Raw genomic sequence first — 24,213 nt, forward strand, 5'->3', positions numbered from 1 at the left:
TATGCTTTGACATGTTTATTTGACATGTTATATTACATGCACATACAAACAATGAGTGTACAATGTTACAATATACACAGAAAAGAACAAACATGATTGTGTGTTAAATGCTTTTAAGCTTTGGTTAAAGATCAGACTGAGATGTACAGCTGTGAACAGGAAGCAGGCCGGGGTTAGTGGAAGCTGCTGTAGCCTAAAGGAGCAGTTTTGAGCTCATGCTGGGAATCTGGAAGACACAAGAGTTTCCTGCAGAATACAAAGAAAGTGTTAACCTGGTATCCTGTGATTCAAGAGGAATTTGTTTACATGTCTTTTTCCAAACTGGAATTCATGTATGCTATTACACTCGTAAGAGCATCAAATGTAAGTCACAAGTAGATAATACAGATACATATAGATAACCTATATCCAGCACTGGCTATGGCTTTCTATATGTGTTTGAAGGACAATTTAAAATAAAAAAAGGACACCAAAAAGACAAGACTGCAAATGTGACAACACAGAATACAAAAAAGAAAACTATCACAATGCCTTTACAGCTGTTCCTTGTGTGCACTCTTGCCATGATTGTCAAGGGACAGAAGAAGATTTTAAAATGTGACAGAATGATCGTTCTAAAGGTGCAGAATGTGGACACATGGTACACTATATAAACCATTTGAAATGAGTTTATTAAGTGGCCCCTTTTCAAATTCAGAACTGAGGTTAGAAAGAGAAGAAGAAGAAAGTAGAAGAATAAGAGGTGGATAATGATATGTATTTTGAAAATATACTGACCAGTTTATCATCCCATTGTGAGAAGAGGCAGCAGTGCTTTAATAATCTCAATAAGCTTGCTGACATCTGATACAGCGAAAAGGGGACTCGGAGCAGCTTGCTAAATAAGGAAGAGAACATTGATACTTTGTAAAAATACAACATTGGAAATTGTCAAGGTACAACTGTACAAATTATTATTAGTGTCCTGTGTTATTATTATTAATAATCATCATAATATAAAGTAGTAGTTATTACACAAACATACATCAACAGTGAACTTTGTGTGATAGATATTAATGTGATAAAGTTTCACTGATTGCATTTCATACAAGGAAAATATGTATTTAGAAAATAATACATATAAACAAGTAGCTACAAATATCCCAGTTTAAGGTATAAACACAGATCTGTTTTCCTGCTAAAGTCATACAAGTTCAGGTACGTACTTCAGCTGACCGTGCTATGCGTTCGAGTTCATCTTCAATCTGGAGAAAGACACATGTCAATGAGGTTAACATGATTCAAAGAACTAGTAATAGAAAGCGATTGTGTTAGTTTTATGGAAATAAGATTAACTTCAAAAAGTAGACGTAGAGTTGAAATAATTCAACAACATGACAAAACGCCTGAGCACAGGGTTGTGGTTCAGTCCCAGGTATGGGGTGCTGCTCTTATACCCTTGAACAAGATACTGTATCTAGATTGCTCCAGTAAAGACCCAGATGTATAGGGTAATTGTATGTAAACGATAGTGTGATATGTTGTAAGAATTGCATAACGGCGTCTGCTAAGAAATATAATTATAATCAATATATATATTGGAGGATCTCAAAATCATTTATTTCTTCAGTGCCCAAATCTGTTTAAAATCACACAATGAATACATACCGGGAAAGCAAAGCTCAGTGCTATGAGACACATGACAAGAAACACAGTCTTCATGCTTAGCTTGGAGGCTGTAGAGAAAAGCAAAGTATTAAGAAGTAGGTTTCAGCATTGTAATATTTCACAAATGTTCTTCCAACTCATCCTGTGCACAAAAGAGTGCTGCATCCCAAAAACAGCACAGAAGCACCATAGAGTTCAAACATTACCTTCTCAACACTGGAGGAGAAAGTGTCTGAGTGGAATGATACCCTGTGTCAGGCTGGATGAAACGCTTTCTGAAGGGCTCCTATTTAAAGAGGTGCCACCACTGAATGGCCAATCATATGTCTTCTGAAATTTACATGTGAACACCATTGTTATGTCAAATAATTTATTTCAAAATAACACAATTTTGAAATACACTGTTGCATTGACTAAGTGAGTGGCATACTCAAAAGCAAGGATTACTAACACACCCACTTGTGATAGATCTTACTAAGATCTAACATCTAAGATATGTTAATGCAATCTACAGTAACACACAGGGGAAGCTCAACTCAAACTGAACTTTCCGCCTTTATTAATTAATTGGGGGGGTGGTATACAATTGTAAACACTAATCTAATGAAAAAACAAAGCAAAACAAGAGCCCCTAATGCTAAAATCCTTAATCTAGCTAACTTTATAACCCCCATACAAATATAAAACATTTAAACAATATTTAAACAAAAATATGTATACAATAAGAACATTCTATGCTTATCACTCTCTCTCTCTTAGCAGGCTAGTCCTCGAGTCCTTTTGTTTCAGGCAGTGTCTCAGGTAAGTCATGCTTTTATCCTGGGTCATCTCTTCTATTCCCCCCAAGCTGGTGCATTTCCCGAGGCCGAATGTCTGCCTTCTTGCTGTCCAGCTGGCCACTTCTCCCAGTATCAAAGAATCATGTAAAACCTTAGAGAGAGAGCGCACAGGCAGAAAGCACAATGAATAGCTGTCTTAAATTAAGTATATCACTTTGCATTCACATAACATCTCGTCTGCTATTCACAATCCTTTCCCCCCCAGGTGAGTGCCCCGGAGCCAGGAATTCTCTGGGGTCTGGCTGCCAGGAGGGGTTACACCACCCAGGACACAGCAGGTGAGTCAAGAATAATTAATTGTCTACTAATCTTTTACATTTCCTTTCGCAAGATTTTGGCTTTGATGCTTTGAGTAAAGATCAGGCCTTCAAGTCTGGTGCAGTGCTTCACCTGGGATCTACAGAGAAGGAAGAGAGAACAGAAAGTGTGTTTTGACCAATTAGGCAGGAAAAGAGCATTAAGATGCCAAAGAGTAGAATGTGGACGGCTCATTGGAGGTGCTTTTTCTTGCGGAGGTGGCGCCAGCAGGGTTGGGGAGAGTGAGCACCAACAGTCGCCAAGCAGAGGAGACCAAGGTGGCAAAGGTGATGCAAAGAAGTGTCACGAGTCAGGCGTGATTGGCCTTAATCATTTATAATTTAATTATTGCTTGTTGGGTTCTTATTCACTATTCATTAATGTGTGCACTAAGTTATTATATTTCACAATTTTTCTTTGTTATTTTCACGTATTATAACCTTGTTTTGGATTTCTTTATTCTTTATTCCTTAATCGTTTTTGAATTGGTTTATTGCTTCAAGTGTGGCATTTAAGTTAACAGCCAAACATACGCCGCCTGGTCGCATTCCCACATGGACTTCCCCACATCACCTCCTCGTCACCTGCACCTCTGACCCTATTGTTCTTCCTATAAGAGCAGGGAGCACTGTTCACTGAGCAGACAGAGGACATGACAGCAGAGAAGCAGTGAATGGGACACAACCCAGCACCTTAACGAACCCTGCGTTCACGTCATCTGGGAAGGATGGTAAATACGAGCCCCTGATTTCTCCCACTTTGTAACGAATTGTAATGTCACAAATTCAGAAATATAAGCAAACCACAACAAGGCATGCAATTTGTTTGTAAAGTGTAATTAAATGCCAATCATTGATTAATTCAATAATGTTTGCCTCCTTAAGTACAATGAATGTTCATATGTTTTTGAACTGCTTTTTTCACCTGGGCTAATGACACTAACTCAGCCACCACAATACCACTAACTTTGACATTCAAACCACACATTTATGTAAGTTCTTGATACCTTCTGTATTTCAGTATATCTGAATGTTGTATGTATGTGTGTAATTATGTAGATAATTATTACAAGCACAAAACTAAGTATGCAGAAAACCTCCATCTTGGCGTCTGAACGGGTTAATTCAAGGTCATTGCGTGACCATTGTCAAGTTGTTGCTCCGACAAAGTGGTTTCTACTGTAATTTCCACATGTCGTGAATGCAGGGTAAGGCATGTGCTGGAGGAAGTCGTGGGGGACTAGACTAGAGCACACTTTCTGAGTGTGTTTTTTTTTTTTTTTAGATTTAACTTAAATCTAATTTTCCAGATTTAGTAAATACTTTTCCATATATATATATTAATAAATGCTAAGTCTCCATTTTTGAAAAATAAATATTTATCATTTGATTAAGTTTTGAGCTAAATCCTAAATATGGGATTTGCAAACTAAATATTTATTTCAAAGTTAAATGTTTAGTGTAAATATAAATAAATAAATATAAATGTAGAGTTAAATATATATCTAACATGCAAATCCAGTCCCGCTCCTCTGGTGCAGGTCAGCCTCTCACAGCAGTGGGCGGTACTTCAGTAAACCATGTAATGTGAGCTGTTTTGGTGCATCATCATGGCATCAAATTGTCTGATTGTGTTTGAATGATGTGGTCTGTGGATCTCGTGGTCACTGACCCACTGAGTGGCTCCCAGTAAAATACTGTTTATTGGTCAAGTATTTTACATTTACAGATTTAAAAACCTACAAATTTTAATACTTTTGACTTATTATTCTTTAATTCCCATCTAAAATCCTTTAAAAACTTTTAAATCCTAAAGTGTTTAAAAAAAAAAAAATGCAAAATAAACTCGCAGTGAACATATACATAAAGCAAAAAATAATTAAATTAGTGATAATATGGCAAATTGCCAAAATAACAAAATTATAACAAAACAATCTAATCCATTGAAATAAACGGGTAATGCATCAGACAAACCAACAAAGGAAAAAAACAAACCAAAACGGTCTTCTACATTCTTAACAAAGATGGCCAATGCATTTGAGAAATAAAATAAAACAAAACCATTCCACCCTCAAAACAATTAATTTCTTTTAAATCCATTAATATTAATTTAAAATGCATTTTCATCAATAAAAAATTAAAAGCACTTGGACTCGGGCTCCAGCAGTGAAAGACCATGCTGGCTGCTTCAATGCTGTAGGACATGAAATGTGAGCAATCTATCCAGAGGGCATCTAAGAACAAGAGTGGAATTGTGGGCCAGACAAGAAGCACAGTTATTGTGGTTGAATGGCAGATAATCTTTCATGAGATTCTTCTCATATCAAACAACTTGAGAGAGATGACAAATGACGGCTCAATGGACCACAGTGAATCTGCAATGGTCCATCATGATCTCACAGGTAGAAAAGCAGAGCATCTGAAAAGAAATGTGGCACGGCTGCTGGACTTTGTGTGTAATAGAGGCAATCCCTTCATCATGCAAGTGCTGGGAAAAAGCTGCATAACTTCGTCATTAAGCAGGTAGCAGACGATGAAGTGCCTGCACGTCTGCTTCATGCTCTCATGAGTGGTGATCGCTGCTACAAGGAGTTTCACAGTGAGAGAATTGGTGAGAAGAAGAATAAACTCTCTGTATCTCTAAAAGAAACCTACCATGACTGGACTACAAATCACTCTCCAAGGACCCAGTTTCTACTGTTGTTGTGTCACAGAAAATACTAGGAGCTTCTCAACGTGACATCGATATTTTGTCACTGGAAACAATCTACTGTCATGATATCCTGCCATCTTCAATATTTTGTTTAAGGTGATCTATCGTCTAAACCAGAAAAAAGCAAGCAAATAGCAGAAATTGGAAAGCATCTAGCACATGAATATATGGTCTTCCCACATGGTGATGCAGCTGTCATTGGACTTCATGTCTAAAATTTGTTCTTTCCCAAATCTGTCTTCCTTTGGGGGGTTTGCAAAAGCTATAAGATGTGTGCTCTCTGTGGGATAATCTCTATGTTCCAGTACCAGCCTGCATGTTCTCTTTGATGGTTATCTGGAATTGTCTGTCAAAGGGGGCGAGGTAACTCGGCGTGCTGCTATAATTGGAGCTGTTGATATGGTGTATATAGGTTGAGATGTCCCAGTACCACAACAAATGGACAATTCTGTCTATCACCATGTAATAAGACTAATTTACATCACCTCACGTGCCTGGTTGCCCTATCAACAACTACAGAGACGACTAGACTAGGTCTGACGGGATGTGAACAGACTAGAGGTGAGGCACTTAGACAACTCCCATCTCCTCCGTGCCTAATAGCATTATCTCATCTCACTATGCCTGCCTCTGTCCACATAGCTTACTCTGTGTTGTGACTGTTTGCAGCAATCCTCAATTATGCTGCTCACACCATGTATTTTTGTGTCTACCTTCCTCTCATTCTCTAAAGTACTCTGTGTTGCTCTGCCCATGAAGACTTCTGTACCAAATAAGAAAATGAAAAAACGAATTGAGTTCCAGCTCCAGCTCCTCAACCAAAGGTTAACATTTAAAACATTGTCAGAATCAGTAATCCAGTTACAGCTGTAGATATAAACAACAGTTATACACATTTTGTAATCTGTGTATTAAGACTTGTAGTCTGTAACCTTTTAAAGCTACATATCTGTGTGTGTTTCAACTTGACATTTCACCAAATCGTCACATCTTTCCACTTTGCTGAGTTGTTGAAAATACGGTCATATTTTCTCTCCAAGAGACTTGAAGGGGGGTTACATAGCATTTCATTTTGTATTGAATCAGTAGATGTACCTACACAGGGTTTCTGACTGACCCCAATACAAATCTGCCTTAAAGTTCATGGGGTGAAGAGAGGTTCAAATGTACACATTGTAAAGTAATGAAATACACTTGATAAGGAAACTTATGCTTTGACATGTTTATTTGACATGTTATATTACATGCACATACAAACAATTAGTGTACAATGTTACAATATACACAGAAAAGAACAAACATGATTGTGTGTTAAATGCTTTTAAGCTTTGGTTAAAGATCAGACTGAGATGTACAGCTGTGAACAGGAAGCAGGCCGGGGTTAGTGGAAGCTGCTGTAGCCTAAAGGAGCAGTTTTGAGCTCATGCTGGGAATCTGGAAGACACAAGAGTTTCCTGCAGAATACAAAGAAAGTGTTAACCTGGTATCCTGTGATTCAAGAGGAATTTGTTTACATGTCTTTTTCCAAACTGGAATTCATGTATGCTATTACACTCGTAAGAGCATCAAATGTAAGTCACAAGTAGATAATACAGATACATATAGATAACCTATATCCAGCACTGGCTATGGCTTTCTATATGTGTTTGAAGGACAATTTAAAATAAAAAAAGGACACCAAAAAGACAAGACTGCAAATGTGACAACACAGAATACAAAAAAGAAAACTATCACAATGCCTTTACAGCTGTTCCTTGTGTGCACTCTTGCCATGATTGTCAAGGGACAGAAGAAGATTTTAAAATGTGACAGAATGATCGTTCTAAAGGTGCAGAATGTGGACACATGGTACACTATATAAACCATTTGAAATGAGTTTATTAAGTGGCCCCTTTTGAAATTCAGAACTGAGGCTAGAAAGAGAAGAAGAAGAAAGTAGAAGAATAAGAGGTGGATAATTGATATGTATTTTGAAAATGTACTGACCAGTTTATCATCCCATTGTGAGCAGAGGCAGCAGTGCTTTAATAATCTCAATAAGCTTGTTGACGTCAAATCCAGCGAAAAGGGGACTCGGAGCAGCTTGCTAAATAAGGAAGAGGACATTGATACTTTGTAGAAATACCACATTGGAAATTGTCAAGGTACAATTGTACAAATTATTATTATCGTCCCGTGTTATTATTATTAATAAAAACCATAATAATAATGAATAATCATCACAATATAAAGCAGTAGTTATTACATAAACATACATCAACAGTGAACTTTGTGTGATAGATATTAATGTGATAAAGTTTCACTGATGGCATTTCATACAAGGAAAATATGTATTTAGAAAATAATACATATAAACAAGTAGCTACAAATATCCCAGTTTAAGTTATAAACACAGATCTGTTTTCTTGCTAAAGTCATACAAGTTCAGGTACGTACTTCAGCTGACCGTGCTATGCGTTCGAGTTCATCTTCAATCTGGAGAAAGACACATGTCAATGAGGTTAACATGATTCAAAGAACTAGTAATAGAAAGCGATTGTGTTAGTTTTATGGAAATAGGATGAACTTCAAAAAATAGACTTAGTGTTAAAATAATAAGCACAGGGTTGTGGTTCAGTCCCAGGTGTGGGGTTCTGCTGTTTAACCCTTGAGCAAGATACTGTACCTACATTGCTCCAGTAAAGACCCAGCTGTATTGGGTAATTGTATGTAAAAAATAGTGTGATATATTGTAACAATTGTAAGTCACCCTGCATAAGGGTGTCTGCTAAGAAATATAATTATAATCAATATATATATATATATATATTGGAGCATCTCCAAATCATTTATTTCTACAGTGCCCAAATCTGTTTAAAATCACACAATGAATACATACCGGGAGAGCCAAGCTCAGTGCTATGAGGCACATGACAAGAAACACAGTCTTCATGTTAAGCTTGGAGGCTGTAGAGAAAGGCAAAGGATTAAGAAACATGTTTCATTTCAGCATTGTAATATTTCACAAATGTTCTTCCAACTCATCCTGTGTACATACGAGTGCTGCTTTGGACATCCCAAAAACAGCACAGAAAAATCTTAGAGTTCAAACATTACCTTCTCAACGCTGGAGGAGAAGGTGTCTGAGTGGAATGATACCCTGTGTCAGGCTGGATGAAACGCTTTCTGAAGGGCTCCTATTTAAAGAAGTGCCACCACTGAATGGCCAATCATATGTCTTCTGAAATGTACACGTGGACACCATTGTTATGTCAAATAACTTATTACCAAAATACCAACACAATTTTGAAATACACTGTTGCATTGACTAAGTGAGTGGCATACTCAAAAGCAAGGATTACTAACACACCCACTTTTGGAAAAGCTAAGATCTTTCTAAGATCTAAGATTTGCAAAATGCTAATGCAATCTACAGTCATACAATAAGACTTTTAAGAATTTGATTAAGACCTCAGTGACACAGCAAGCAAATTTCACATTTTTATGGAAATTACATTAAGGGTGCATTATTTGAGACTTATTGTTCATTAGGGTATGTCTTGGCAGCCTGTATATTCACACACAAAACTAACTTATGCAAGACCTTTCAGGCAATCACAAATGCCAGCAGATAATTAATAGAAAAGAACTTCATGACATACTATTTAAACAGTATAGTATACTGATTATTAAAATTGAATATTATCTAACAGATTATGGTAAAAGCCCAAACGCTGCTAAACTCAAAAGTATAATACATTCAGGTGAATCTACACTAGTGGTGAGCAACCTAAATTAATCAGGGGGCCACATGTCAAATAACTGCCTTGGCTTTAAGACCCCTTTAACCACAATTTAAATTTTAAAAAGAGCAATAGTATGCTGTAAATGCATATCAACATTGTATGAATTGATTAATATATTGATACAAAATAGTAAGCTGTTGTCATAAATATACTACTTACTTTATTATTTTATTCAATTATTATTTTGGGGGGTGGGGGTTGGGTTGGTCATGGGCCATCTGCTAAGAAAATAATAATAATAATAATAATAATAATAATAATAATAATAATAATTAAAATAATAATAATACAATTAAAATAATAATGAATTAAAAAAGTAATATATGTGCTGGCACCTATCTAGATGAAGTAACGCATGAGAAAGACATAGGAGTCTATGTGGACTCCTCACTTTCTCCATCCAAACAATGTGGGGAAGCAATAAAAAAGGCAAACACAATGCTGGGGTATATTGTCAAAAGTGTAGAATTGAGAACAAGGGCAGTGATGTTCAGACTGTACAATGCACTAGTTAGAGCTCATCTGGATACTGTGGACAGTTCTGGGCTCCACACTTCAAGAAAGATATCGCTGCTCTAGAGGCAGTTCAGAGGAGAGCAACCAGACTTATTCCAGGTCTGAAGGGAAAGTCCTACTGAGAGACTGAGGACCTGAACCTTTTCACCCTGGAACACAGGAGACTACGTGGGGACTTGATTCAAGTCTTCAAAATCATGAAAGGCATCGACCACATCAAACCAGAGGAGCTTTTCCAGATCAGCAGGGACACACGCATCCGGGGACACAAATGGAAATTGGGCTTCAAGGCATTCAAGACAGAAAACAGGAGACACTTCTTCACACAGAGAGGCGTCACAATGTGGTTGAAGCTGAAAATTTGGGAACATTTACAATCAACAGGATAGGATCCTTGGATCCAGTTATTAATGGACGCCAAACGAGCACAATGGGGCGAATGGCCTTCTCTTGATTGGACACTTTCTTATGTTCTTATTGTCTTATCACAGCTCTTGTCTTGCTGTACCTGGGTCAGGGCTGGCTGGCTGGCTCATATCCGTGTTTTCACATTAACGGAAATCATAACCCAGGTTGACAAGAAATGGGTCATAACCCGGGTTGGTGTGCTAGTTTGCAAGGGGCTTAAACAACACAGCAACACTGCCTTATATTTAAATAGCATTTTTCAGCCAGCACTGTGTGAGAATATAAATATATGTAATGATTAATCTCCCCAAAGACAGACTGAGTCATAGCCTAAAGATTTTAAACGTTCATGCTGTGTCATTGAGGTCTGAAATTATTTCGTAAAGTGTATCATGTCACTATAGATGGCATTATAGTATTCCACAGATTCAAACATCTAAGCTTGCTGGTCCTGAAGTGGGAGTAATTAATCCATGGTCACTGCCACACTGTCTTTCATAATATTAGGAAATATGGTCTGAGACAAAACAACATTATTAACACGGTTTAGTTAATGTGATATGATTGGCCATTTGTCAGGTGGGATTTATTTAAATAGGAACATTTCAGAATGTGTTTCAACCAATCGTATACAGGATATCATTCTACTCGGAGAGCTTCTCCTTAACACATTGAGTAGGTAACATTAGCACTTTACTGTATTTCTCTAATTTTTGAATACATAGATACATCTTCAGTAATTGGTAATTTTATATGCACTAAAAAATTGTTAAATATTGTTAAACAAATTGGCATATTTCAGTCCTAATATCCATTCCTTAAAATGATGCTTCTCACTGTACAATGTGTTATTCCAGATTGAAGAGTAACAGGAGTTCCTGGCATGCTCACCTGAAGTATATACTTCACCTTTGTTCTTTCAGAAGTTTCACTCCTGTCAGGATCAAATCAAATAAATCAATGTTTCCCTCCCTCATTTAGCTGGGCCCCCCGAGTGCTTTTATCTCTGGAGTCACCATCAGCCAGATTCTGGACATCATAAATGCATGGGTGTGCTGAACTGGGCTGAGAAGATAGTCAGTATATTATCCTCCTCCTCTCCTTCTTTATCTTCTTCTTCATTGTATTTCACATTATATTCAATCTATGGTAATATTTTTTGTTATTATTATTTTCTCATGCAAACAACTGATTTGTTTGTTATTACATTGATGTTTTTGTTTTATGTACATAGTATACTGTTTCTATGTGCCTGTGATGTAACACATATAATAAACTTGCCAAAGCATACTACTTATAGTGATGTTACCTTACAAATGCTGAGCAGGCCCAGTTGACCTTGATTTTGGATCAAGATAGCAAGAGGAAAGGATCTAAGTGACTGTGAAAGAGGGGTCATTATTGGAGCACGAATGGCAGGAGCTTCAGTCACACAGACGCTCAACTGGCTCGTGTTCTGGACAAGTGGGCGAGTGCACGTGTGGCGACACCAAGAGAACGGGACAGGCCTGACTGCTGGACCCCTACAGTGAGGGGTCCGGAGGCTCTGTTATGCTGTGGGGGGCATTTTCCTGGCATGGTTTGGGTCCACTTGTCCCAAAGGGTTACTGCACATCATTACACAGTTATTCTGAGTGTTCACCTTTACCCTATGGTGACACATTTCTCTCCTGATGGGAGTGTCTCTTCCAGGATGACAATGCCCCATCCACAGGGCACGTGGGTCACTGAATGATGTGAATCATATGCTATGGCCTCCACAGTCACCAGATCTCAACACAATTGAACACCTATGGGAGAACACCTGGGTCTGTTTTTATCTCCTGGGATCCACTCTATAGCCGTAACGGGTTCAGAAACTAGGGGAGTGGACCCAAGTGCGGTGTTAACAAATCCAAATAGCAAAGTCAATTAACGGACATGGGGGCAGGAGCTGGCAAACAGGAGCAAGAAGGCAATCCAGAAGTCAGGGTCAAGAAAATCAAGCTAGAGGTCAGAACCAGGCAAACAGGGTAATACAGGAAATTCAATAATCAGAATACATGGGAACAGGCACAGGTCGAGACACAGGTAGGCAATACAAAGGATATAAATGCTTAGGTTGTTACTAGGAAGTAGACAAGGCTTAGCAGTGAGTGAGGGAAACAGAGGGCTATAAATACACAGGGCTGAGGGAAGCAGGTGACAGAGGTAGGCAGTGAGGACCAATGGGAAAAGAGAGTGATGGAAGAAGTGCACATGGAAGCCTGGAATGTAAAGTGGATGATTGTGGAAGGTGAGGAGCTTCGTTCAGTATTCAGGGGATGATGACCTCTGGTGTTGACGTGTGGAAGTGCAAGGGGAAGACATGACAATAGCTTATTTTGTCCATATTTGGTCTGTTCTTCTGGCAATGTGTCTGGCCCATGCCATTTTATTGTTTTCACACTTTCAACAATATAAAATACTTGTGTTATTTCTTGGATCTCTGTAACCTAAATACAACATTAACCAAAACACTCCCAAATTGTAAAACCCCATCATGGCACCTTAAAAGGTCTTGACACTGGTCTTCTAGATGTTCAGATTTTAACAGACCTCACTGCAATGTTGCTTGTGTGTTCTTCTTTTGTATTTCTTTCTTTTGCTTTGTACTCCAAAGTCATTCTGTTACAGAGTGTATGTTGTTTTACATAAACGCACACACATGTATATATTGCATAAAGATCTATTCTAGATGTTCTCCAGGTAGACAATTCACTCCAATTCAATGGTATGTGATGTATACCAGGAAAAAAGAACATACAAACTCATGAACACTAGAGGGCAGCATTTGACACACTTGAACAAAAGGTCTTCTTTCAGGAGCTGCAGTGTTGAGTGTACTGGAAATATGTCGGCCCTAACCCAGTTGGCTGAGGGAATTGGAGATGGAATTAGATGGAATTAGATGGAATTAGAGGAAACAGGCTACACACATACACACACATGCACGCACGCATGCACGCACACTCAGACGCACACAAAATCAATCAAACAATCTGTATTGAATAGTGCGCTCTTTTCTTTCCGATCACAGTGGTAACAGCACCTGCAGCCATAACTAATATGGTTTCTAGTTTGATTGCTTCTCAAGTCGGACCGGGAAGAAGAGGCATTACTGTCAGTGTGGCTCAGTTCTCTGATCAAAAGTAGGAATATACTGGGGCTTGGTTCCCATGTAGTCTTCTCAGTATAAAGGCAGTGGACTTGATTATCTCACAAGGGCTTCCTTTCACTTCACATGGGCCTGTTTTTGAACGTATGCTACATTCAAACGGCATCCCAAGACACCTGGACTGTCTTGGGCCTTCCGGAAGTCGGGAGCCTTGTATGGAAGTACTGTATATGAAATGAGAATAAGATGTTTATTAGTTATCATAAACTGAATAATTTCATTGCAAAGCTCTAACTAATAAAACAATGGAGACGGAGTTGTAAATTGTCATATTTATTGATAAGATTAATTATTTAAGTCCATAAAGGATGCATTGCAGACAGTTAGTGAGACCGATGCAGCTGGTTAAAGCGTTCCATTTGTTGTGGGCACAGTTGTTGTGGGCACAGTTGTTGTGGGCACAGTTGTTGTGGGCACAGTTGTTGTGGCTGCGGTTGTTGTTGCTGGGGTTCGTGTTGCTGCTGCCAACAGTCGAATTAAATACGTGAGAATCTCGAACGCCTGCATTCCCTCCTGTCAAAGAGAATAGGGAAGTTTTATATTCTGTCATGTTAATGATATAACATTTCATGACATTATATTGTGTTATGTTGTATTGTATAATTAGGTGTGTCTTAATGCAAGGAGTGTTTGAGAAGTCAGTTTTGGACCCCTCTAATATAATATGCAGCTTTTCCAGATAGAGGTAAAAAAACACAAATTGATACAAGAGCTCAAAGACATGTCCTGTCAACTGTGGATCCATTAAACATCCCTTCTGAGCTCCTATTAAATGTTCACTGGGTGATGGGCTGTATGGAAGGATAAATGTGTTGGCTCTAGTCTTATTAAAATCTGGGTCTGTTTCCTGTTTATAAGGTTTAGTTTTAATTCCTGAAATGCATGTGTTTATTGTTTGCACTCACTTCACTGGAGGAGATGGAACGATCGAGGTGGAGAGGAAAATCCTCTTCATCCTGGAACACAGGAGCATGAATACAAGCCTCTCAAAGCCATTTTGATATTACCAGATCTGCCCTATCGTATTTAAATGACCATATTTGTAACCAAAGAAGGAACAGTCAGTGTAAAGCTGTTGATGAGAGGACATGGACTTTCTCCAAAGCAAATACAATAGAGGACAAATGCCTGTTCTAGCAAAAACTAGCCCCCATCTTACCAATCACAGCTACACATACTGACGCACATACATTTATTGTGTCCTTTAAGTCACTTGCCATTTCCCTTATCTTAAACTATATGTTTTTAGGTATGTAAAACACACCTCTACAACACCAAACAATACATATGTATAAAACATGCACTGAATAATTTTTAGAAACACCTACATGTAGAAACAAGAAACAAATTATATTTTTTGTGTTATTATTGTAAAACATTTTCATTTAATCACTAGTATCCCCAACATTCAAGAATAACTGGTAAAACAATAAACATAGAAACAAATTGAACATCAAAACAACAAAAGATTGTCTTGATATAGTAGTACAAAGTAGAAACAATATTTTGTATACATTTAGGAATATATACTTGAATAACATATTTTCAAGGATTTGTTTTTTGAAAACTGTAAGCTCTGTAGTATTATTAATGATGATACATGTGTGTACATTTATTATTTCTGTTCTGCAGAAACAGGATCAATCACAAGTATTTGTAATTCATAATATAAGCACATGTAAATTGAAGATACTTACTGGAATAGCAGCATTGAGTGCGATGAAGCAAACCAAAAACACAACTGTCTTCATGGTTTAAAGATGTCTTAAATAAAAGGCCATTAAATATATTCAGTAGGCAGAAAAAAGTATATATATATAAATACTGTAAGCATATGTAATGGAAATAAAACTCACCTGTTTACTGCTGAAGGTAGATCCAGCACACAAGTAGCTCCAGCAGAATGAAACTGACCAGGTCCAATTTAAATACCTTTCAGGCAGAAAACCCCCCTAATTAAGGAAGATAAATGATTTTGAAATAATACACACAAGTGTAATGTGGCAATAGATAACTCTTACACACACCCTTGGGTAAACATATTTACATATTTGTGGTTAATGTGTGTGGTGTCTGTTAGGCAGCAGACTATCACAAGTTCTCCAGAATCCCTTCAACACATTCCATATCAATGATCGGTATTATCAAATAAACATACCAATGAAAATGAGACAGTAACAACAACATCAAAAAGGAGGGTCCATAAACTTGATTAATCACAGGAAGAAGGTTTTTAAGATTCGGATGGAAATGAGAAACATCTCATACTTCTGAGTGTAATTCTTTTTTGGGGGGTGGAGGAGGGGGAGGGAAGGAGGGCAGTTAAATACCATCTGTATCTTTTGATTTTACACCTGAATGTATGACAGACAGTATGAGCAGACTTGGCAGATGGAGAGAATACTGTCCTTAATTATTAAAGAATGTGTTTTAGTAAGTTGGTTTTTCTAATGAGGGAACACTTGTATTTTCTTGATTCGCTTTACAGGAATAGCTTGGTTCACAGCCTGTGGCTTCAGATTGCAAACCCAGTCTCGGGTTTTTGGAATTCTCCCATGAAAATTACAAAGTTGTTGAAATCTTAAGACCTGACAAACCATTTTATACAAAAACTAACAAAAACAAGTGTAAAACAACAAAATGAGCATGTCACCCAAACTTTTAATTGTTTGAGGCCCACAGTTATGATTTTTATTCATAACCATTTGTGTTATGAAGCCTAGACGGCTGAAAATGACAATAAGTAATCTCATAATGTATCACTGTATTTTGTTAGCTTAAGCCTGCCTTTAACTGCTCACCACAAAGCCATTGTTATGATTGGTTTACAGACTGAGCACAACACAGATGTGAGACACAACTGCATTGGAAAGTACAAGTGTAATTCGCAGGATTATAAAAGCAGTAGCTGGTATTACAATGGCTCTTAAAGGTGTGTGATGAATCACTGGCTGTATGGTAAATACTACAGGGAAAAGGTAAAGGGGTCAATACTGGGCCAGCCTGAGAATAAAATAGCACCCTTGGCAAACTTGTACCATGTTTTAGATACTGGAGCATACTTTTAAATATATATGTATAAAATGTGTAATATTCCAGATGACTGAGTTTAGACATTATCACTTGTATCAGAATAGTGTGATTGGAGAGAGAGAGAGAGAGAGAGAGAGAGAGAGAGAGAGATGTAAATATTGGCAGTTGATTATACTGCTCTCTTCCCACTTTGTAGGCATTATGTCTGTCTGTCATTAATCATTGAAGGGTCCTTTTAAAATAATGTTGTTGTTTTCTTTTCAAATAGGCCCAGTTATGCATTTGAAGTCTGCAATTTGAGCTCAGTTTCTGTCCAGTTGGTCTGCTGTCTTAGCCAATTGTAGTTATAAATCTGGGTAATAGAGGAGTCCTCTCCTTCTTCATATTAAGCAAGGTGGGATCGCTGCTGTAAACCTGTACCTTTGCATAACCCCAGTGCGTCACACTGTTGTTCGTATCCATGTCACCTCTTTGTTCCCTTATCGCTGTACCCTGTGGATCTGGTGTTGATGAATTACAGTACATTACAACCGATAGATCTTTTACACACGTCCTTTTCAGCATTATGACAGTATCAGCCAACCTTGAACTGGTACATTTTTGTAAACCATTTGGCTTCCATTCCACAATGGTTGTCACGGTTCATCTTCATGTATTCATTAACCTTTAACAGACGCTAAATATATTATAAAGATAAATATCAGTCAAATTCATATTTCTCTCACGTTGGAATATACTAAAATACTATATGCATCTGAAGTTGCATTCAATAAAACATATTTGGATGAATGATTAAAATGACAAAGTGTTTTGTTTAAAAAATGTATTTAACATTTACAAATGTTACACATGGAGAAGACACTAAAGTTAATGTAATATTTTAAGTGAAAAAAAAAATGTGGATGCAAAATAACATCCATAACAAAAGTATGTGACAGTGGGGTAGCCTCTCAACGCTGTCATGTCTTCAAGGCCTTTTTTCAAGAATCAGTGATTTAATCGACCATTTAATCCTAGAAGAGATGGAAGCAGAAATATATGTCACATAACACAATTCAGTCTATGACTACTTTATGAATACACTTTAAATAGCAAGACAGTATTACATTGCATTAATGTCGTTCTTCTATACATGAAATGCATCTGCCTCTTACAGAGTAACTATTTTATTTATATTTACATTATACAAAGATCATTTCAGTAGGTGTACCCTTTTAACAAAATCTGTAATTTCAAGTACATATTCCTTTCTTCAGGGTTTGGGTACCAGATCACCAAAACATTGAATTTATTCCAGTTTATTTCCTCATACTGAATTTGTTGGTGATTCTGTATTTATTCTATACATACATTATTTACATATTGTAAATGATAGTGCAAACTGACCCTTACATTTTGAGTTATTTTCCCCCTGTCAGTCAGCTCTGAAGTGAATCTATACTGAATCCTTCTGAAGAGACCTTCTAATTTACCATCATTAGCATTGTGTACTGCATCCCTTTCTCCCGTGATGTTTTAACACATTGACACATGCATTAATGCAAGATAATGTTATGTGTAAGCTGAGGTGAAGATATGCAACAGGGCGGCATTTTATAAACATTTACCCAGGAGTCGTTTTCTGACTTTTGGATCAGATCAGTTTGGATCCTATGGCTCAAAGAGAAATGAAAAGCCTGGAAGACCCTGCAAACAAATACAGAAAATGGTCAGAGATGTATAGCAATCTACATAAATCTAGTAATCTAGCAATCAAAACAAACTGCACAAAGCAACAATAAATGAATACACTCAAGACTCTCTCTAACTAAAACTAAATGAAACTGAGGATTCAACTAAACATCTTCCAACTTTGTTTTAACAGACAACAGTGATGTGCATACAGGAGGGAGTTGGCTGTACTACAGGTCAGACTGACTCCTCCCACTCAAACAAAACAAACAAACAAAACACAAAAGAAAAATGAAGTTGAATCTACAAATTAACTTTTTTTCTAAAATTCCCAAATGGTAAAAGCATATTAAATTCCACTGATAACTAGTTTTCAACTTTACAGCTCCCCTATTGATACAACCTGCCTGCCCCTTTATATATAATGCCATTGTAATTAGCCAAAATGGCGACGAACAGAGACAAGACAAGTAAGTCAACTCTTGTAACTTAAACACAAAGAAAATAAAAGAAAATAAATGAAAACATGTACATTTTGTTGTTCGTGCAGAATTTAACAACATAACAACACAAACTAAACATAACAAAATGACTGATGGCGACTGTAAAAAGCAGACGTTGTTTAAGACAACGATATAATGCAATAGAAGTTAATTAAACCAATCTAAAATAGATTGAAATGTATTCCATCAATAGGGCAGGGATTCAATCCACAAGATCGGGCAGCTATAGTGCAGCCAAACCCTCCAAAGTGCTTACAAAGGCTCTTCAAAAATAATACAGAAATATGTATATGTACACAAATGTAATGTGTAGAATAGTGTATGGTGTAAAATTGTATAAGTATATAGATGTTATATATGTTTCAGCATAGTGTTCATATCCAGGGACTTAAAAGACCACAAAAGGTAAGATTAAAGTAGGTACTAGTACCAGCAGGAGTAGAAATAGTAACAGCAGTAACAGTGCTGGCAACAGTAGCAGTAGTAATCAGAGAAACAGCAGTTGTAGTACAAATAGTACTATCAGCAGCAATAGTAGTAGCAGTAGTAGTAGCAGTAATAGCAGTAGTAATAGCATATGCAATAGTAGCAGAAGTTGTAACAATAGTAACAGTAGTAGTTGTAATGTAAACGGGCAGGTTTTACCTCCTCGTTGCCGGTCTTGGTATCCCCTCTGTTTTGTGCAGGAGCAGCTGTTGCGAGCCCTGTGTCTGGTGCAGGTGTCCCCTGGCCTAGCGTCTCCTATGGATGAATATAATTGAAATATATAAAGTGGGGGAAAAAATATTTTTGCCGAAAATAATTTCAGATGTTTTCTTCAATAGAAGCATTCACAAACACTGCCAATACAACATCAATTTACAAGCTCCATGTACATGTATCTTTCCCTTTTTCTCTCCCAGGTATGGACTGGGGTTGGATATGATAATAATGAGGAATTACATAAGTAATTTGTTTGACAAACATGTTCCAAACCAGCACATCAAAGGGGGTGGAGCACAATCAAATCAATCACACAAAAAGGGACATAAGAACAGCAATGTTTCTGTTAAAAGACTTCCACCAAGCTGACACATTCGTACCTCCACACACACACACAATGACCTGAGGTCAGCGGAACCACTTACCAGTTCAGCCTGGGGTGTTACTTTATGAAAATGTAATGGAAAATTAAATAAATATTGTGTGTCCAGATCAGTGAGTTGTATTGTCACTGATGCACAGTAATAACATATCAATGTGGCATCAAACTACTTCTCCTCCAAAATGCAAGGCTGGGTTTGGGCACTACTGCCACTGTTTGAGGTTTGATTTGAACTCAAAAACATCTGCCTTGCTTGAAGTTTCACAATCCCCTCCCCACCACCACCATATTTATTAGTGTCTAATTCCTCCATTGAAATTAATAATAATTGAAAATAAAAAGGAAATGAAGGAGAAAAAGAAGAAGAAGAAGGAGAAAAAGAGGAAGAGGAAGATGTTGTCAGCTGTACCTGTGGTGGCAGCTGGGGCGATGGTGTTGCCTGTGCCAGGTTCTGCTGAGCTGTGCTTTGGGTTGGCTGGATCACTGATGGGGGCATTTGCTGTGCATAACCGTATGTGAAGTAGTAAGGTATTCCCTGCACACACACACACACACACACACACACACACACACACACACATAAACATAATTGCATATCTGTAAGGTAAATCTTATATTTTAAAAATGTATACCTAATGTAGCTAGAAACAGACATTGGAGACGAAAGACAATAATAACTGTCAACTCTCCCGCATCTCGAGGAAGACTGCTGTACTGTGCTGACTACTCTCACATGATTATTCGGATTATTCCAGTAGTATAGAGAGCTAGGACACGATAGACCTGGTTGTCTCCAATTATGTTGCGGGGATTATCTGCACCTCGTATGTTTTAAATTATTATTTTTACAGTTAGGATGCCAACATTACCTGTCCTGGCTGCTGTGGGAATGCCACTGAAGGAAAGTACTGTGGGCCCATCTTGGGGGAAGGGGGAAAAAGTCAGTCAGTGTTAAACTGCATTGTGTAGTATTGCTAAAGACAAAAGCACATATACAATGGAAAATAAGTGGTTGTGCTCTACCTGGCTGGGATTCTGGGGCTGCTGGGGCACGTTGGGGTCCTGTGGAGGGAGGGGCAGCTGTGGACCGGAGGGCAGTTGGGGGTTGAGGGGCATCAAGTCCTGCTGGCTGGGAGGGAATTGCACCTGAGGGGGCAGGTTGCCCTGGGAGGGTACAAACACATGAGTAGGCAGGATAACATGAGGGGGCAGAGGGCCCTGTTCCTGAACTGTGACTGAGGGGTTAAGAGGCAGCTGGGATGGCAATCCTACATCAGGCTGCTGCGGGAACACGAAGGGAGGGATGAATGGTCCTGCCTGCAGTGCAAGGAGAGGAACACAGGGGGAGACAAAGAAACTGTAAATCCCTATTGCTTTGTTGTTGGTGTTTTTATTGTTGTTTCTCAAATTGTGAGCATATAAAAAGTTGCATTTCAGCCCATACATATGTCAACTTCAAACAGATGTTGATTTGCCCTGTTGTTAATTGAATTGAATTGAATTGAATTTATAGTTCAGCTCAGCTCCGTCTCATGTCAGTAGCAAAGAATACAGCCGTTAAAAACCCATTTCACTTGTTTTAAAAGATTGCATTCACAGGTTATTCAACTACAACCGTATTCAGATGAAGCATGAGCACAAACAGGACAGTGCCACTGTACCTGCCCTGGACCAATTCCAGCTCCTCTGTATGTCATCCCATTAAAATGCAGAAACTGCAAGAAAGGAGAAAACAAAGAGGTACACCAAGGAATCATAAAAGTATAACTGAGATGGGCCATTTAATAAATATGTAAAACATCCATCTATTTATAAAGGAATCCGTGAAATAAAGCTTTTTGACTTTATATATCTGTTCAAATTCCACATGCAAATAAGGAATTTGACCCAATATGGCAATATGACAGTAGTTCAGTGGCCAAGGATATCTTACCTCATGACTGTAACTTGTCGATAACCCAACTTGCTGACGGTATACCTAGGAAAATCAATGAAGGAGAGCATTACATTTTCTGACTTGATTTTCTGGCATAATGTATTCAATCTACAGAAGAGACATTGTTAATATAAGACAGCAATCTGCTTCACTTACAGGTATGGCCAGACATGCGCTCACAAGGCACACGAAAACTCCAACAGTCTGCATTTCCCCACGCCCTTAGGAGAAAAAAGGTGTGTTTTCATTACTATTATGATTCTTTACCTGAACATTTCAGAGGATTACTGTTTTCAATTAGTTTCATTATCTCTGACCCATGCCCATAAATGAAAGGTAGTATAAAGACAACTTTTTATGAAATCGTTGAAAAAGATTTGTTGTTGCAAAAAAAAAGAAAAACATCAGTTGTATATGTCAAGTTTGAACACATTTGTATAAAGACATAGATCTAGTTTAAATAACTTAAAAGTAAATTTCAACATTAATGCAATAGCAAGTGCATTTTTACATTCTGATAATTCTGATACTATAGTTTAAGTGTTTACAGCAGTTCTGGTTTGTTGTCATTATAAGGTAATCTATAAGCAAGCACACACAATTCTCTGCTACAGGTTTGTTCAGTAGTTAAAGTTTCAATTAGGACTATATTGCAATAGTACACATTTTGGACAACACAAAACAAATTAAATATATACTTAAATAAATAAAAAGTGTTGTTTTAAATTTCTGTTCTAAAACTATGCTTTTAATGCAGTATTTTATCCCAGTGATTCTATGTTGAAATAAATTCAATCTATAAGTATTGCAATAATGTACATGCATGAAGAGCTTTGTGGATAATTTCAAAACATTACCTTTGTACGTAGGTTCCAGACTCAAATCTTCGCAAAAGCCAGCAGGGTAACTTTCCCTCTTGTTGCCTGTGATTTTAGATATCTCTTTGGCATTCCTTTGCTTTTTAAACTTTCACTGCATCCACACTCAGCCAATCCCCACTTGGACATAAGATATGACTCATAACGGGCCGCAGAAAGTCCTAATGACATCATCTGCGTGGCTGTAGGGATTAGGACACCTAAATGGTAGACACCTGAACAGTATCATTAAACAGCAAATTACATCCTGTCCATAGAGTGTATGTCTACAGCAGTTATTCACACACTGCTGTTTCTTCTTTCTTCCTTTCTGGACTTTTTTGGTACACACTATTTTGAATTTCTACATGCAACCTGCAAGAAAAATCAGCTTTTTGAATTTAGTATATGTTAAGGGAACCTCAGGAAATCCCAAGTCTGTTCATAATGGTGTTATGTGACTGATTGTGAGCATTTTACATTTTGTTATGTACCTGGTAAGATATTAATAAGAACCTTATTCAGGATTACATATCTGTATGATGCATGGTTTTGCCAAAGAACAACACCATTTCTAGACATGGATATTTGAGCATTTTCACATAATATTATTTGTGAATTATTAAAACACACACACATACACAGAGACACACACAACAAAACATCAAAAGGATCTGGGGCATCTGACATTTACAAATCCACATTAGTCCTATTATTACCCCCCTATATATATATATATATGTATTTTTTTTTATTTCAATTGTTTTCCCAGTAAACGAATGTCCATTTTGCAGATGCCATTTGCCTTAAACTTTGCAAGTTTTTCAAAGTAGCTCTTAATTATTAAGAATATCTGTATGTTTATTTTATTTCTACTTGTACTACTACTACTACTACTACTACTACTACTACTACTAGGACTACTACTGCTAATAATAATAATAATAATAATAATAATAATAATAATAATAATAATAATAATAATAAATACATCAATAATATTTTGTTAAAGGCAAATACCTTTGATTTCTTCTGTAATGAATGAACAATTATTTTACTACATTTTTCTTAGCTATGTGATGTGTGAGCCACTATTTCTGTGCAATCTCACAACATAAAAGTATATTAAAGTGTAAATATTTTCCAAGAAGAATTAGAGCAGAGGAGTCCTGTCTTCACACTGCAGTAGACTGATGTGACCATAGAGAGAGCAATAAACCATAGAGATGCAGCATTATATTATCATCCACCCATTCAACATTTGCACACCATGCATCTACTACAAACTGTCATTCTCATTTCTGTATTGCTTTAATATTGCGTAATAAATGGTTGTTCACTCTGAATGAAGGATCTGTGTGTACAACCCCTTATTCAATTCTGAAAAACAATCACATGGTTTTAAATAAAACTCAAACCTGACCCTCTGAAGGTCATTTATTCGGATTAATTGAAATTAGTGAATTCTTCTGCTGTCGGCTGCACTTTCTCCAAAGTTTGATCTGAAATTGGGTTAAAGTACTGGTTATTAAAGTCAAAACAAACAACAATTTTCAGATTATAAATAAACAGGGATTATGTGTCTAGTCAGGACTGGTTTTGCTAGTGTTGGTTTGAGCAAAGTAAGCGTCATGTGGCCTAGACTCTAAAGGCCAAATACATGCTGAAGTAATTTAAAATGCAAAGCTGTGACTAGCTGTTCCATCAGACACTTTATACTTCAAGGTTA

At 37.3% G+C, this 24,213-nt stretch overlaps 2 protein-coding genes and 2 long non-coding RNA genes across 4 annotated transcripts; all 4 read right to left on the reverse strand.

Annotated features, from left to right (window-relative positions):
* Positions 1-1,906, reverse strand: LOC136764245 (uncharacterized). The gene is made up of 5 exons (XR_010821169.1): positions 1,854-1,906; positions 1,648-1,715; positions 1,206-1,244; positions 778-877; positions 1-246 (listed from the first exon to the last, which is right to left on the reverse strand). It is a non-coding gene; the product is annotated as an uncharacterized LOC136764245 (long non-coding RNA).
* Positions 1,907-6,702: 4,796 nt separating this feature from the next.
* Positions 6,703-8,653, reverse strand: LOC136763981 (uncharacterized). Its single transcript, XR_010821128.1, has 5 exons — positions 8,592-8,653; positions 8,374-8,441; positions 7,932-7,970; positions 7,482-7,581; positions 6,703-6,949 (listed from the first exon to the last, which is right to left on the reverse strand). It is a non-coding gene; the product is annotated as an uncharacterized LOC136763981 (long non-coding RNA).
* Positions 8,654-13,663: 5,010 nt separating this feature from the next.
* On the reverse strand, positions 13,664-15,341 carry LOC136763982 (hepatitis A virus cellular receptor 1). Its single transcript, XM_066717813.1, has 4 exons — positions 15,257-15,341; positions 15,098-15,164; positions 14,306-14,356; positions 13,664-13,913 (listed from the first exon to the last, which is right to left on the reverse strand). The coding sequence occupies exons 2-4, from the start codon at positions 15,149-15,151 to the stop codon at positions 13,746-13,748; spliced, it is 273 nt and encodes a 90-aa protein (XP_066573910.1). The 5' UTR covers positions 15,152-15,164; positions 15,257-15,341; the 3' UTR covers positions 13,664-13,745.
* A 1,900-nt stretch (positions 15,342-17,241) lies between these two features.
* LOC136763983 (amelogenin) lies at positions 17,242-22,535 on the reverse strand. Its single transcript, XM_066717814.1, has 10 exons — positions 22,485-22,535; positions 21,784-21,848; positions 21,625-21,669; positions 21,353-21,406; positions 20,715-21,008; positions 20,561-20,611; positions 20,101-20,226; positions 19,253-19,348; positions 18,041-18,119; positions 17,242-17,446 (listed from the first exon to the last, which is right to left on the reverse strand). The coding sequence occupies exons 2-9, from the start codon at positions 21,835-21,837 to the stop codon at positions 18,084-18,086; spliced, it is 756 nt and encodes a 251-aa protein (XP_066573911.1). The 5' UTR covers positions 21,838-21,848; positions 22,485-22,535; the 3' UTR covers positions 17,242-17,446; positions 18,041-18,083.
* Between the last annotated feature and the right edge of the window lie 1,678 nt (positions 22,536-24,213).

The sequence above is a fragment of the Amia ocellicauda genome, chromosome 12, assembly GCF_036373705.1.
Source record: "Amia ocellicauda isolate fAmiCal2 chromosome 12, fAmiCal2.hap1, whole genome shotgun sequence".
Taxonomy (NCBI): Eukaryota; Metazoa; Chordata; class Actinopteri; order Amiiformes; family Amiidae; genus Amia; species Amia ocellicauda.

Bases quoted from the DNA above. Each gene is read 5' to 3' on its own strand.
- LOC136763982 (XM_066717813.1), bottom strand. From the start codon at position 15,151: ATGAAGACAGTTGTGTTTTTGGTTTGCTTCATCGCACTCAATGCTGCT. The intron at 14,357-15,097 runs GTAAGTATCTTC...CCTGTGTTCCAG, and splicing joins CACTCAATGCTGCTATTCCA to GATGAAGAGGATTTTCCTCT. The intron at 13,914-14,305 runs GTGAGTGCAAAC...TCTCTTTGACAG, and splicing joins GTTCCATCTCCTCCAGTGAA to GAGGGAATGCAGGCGTTCGA.
- LOC136763983 (XM_066717814.1), bottom strand. From the start codon at position 21,837: ATGCAGACTGTTGGAGTTTTCGTGTGCCTTGTGAGCGCATGTCTGGCC. The intron at 21,009-21,352 runs GTACAGTGGCAC...CTTGCACTGCAG, and splicing joins CTGGAATTGGTCCAGGGCAG to GCAGGACCATTCATCCCTCC. The intron at 19,349-20,100 runs GTACAGCTGACA...ATTCATCCATAG, and splicing joins CGCCCCAGCTGCCACCACAG to GAGACGCTAGGCCAGGGGAC.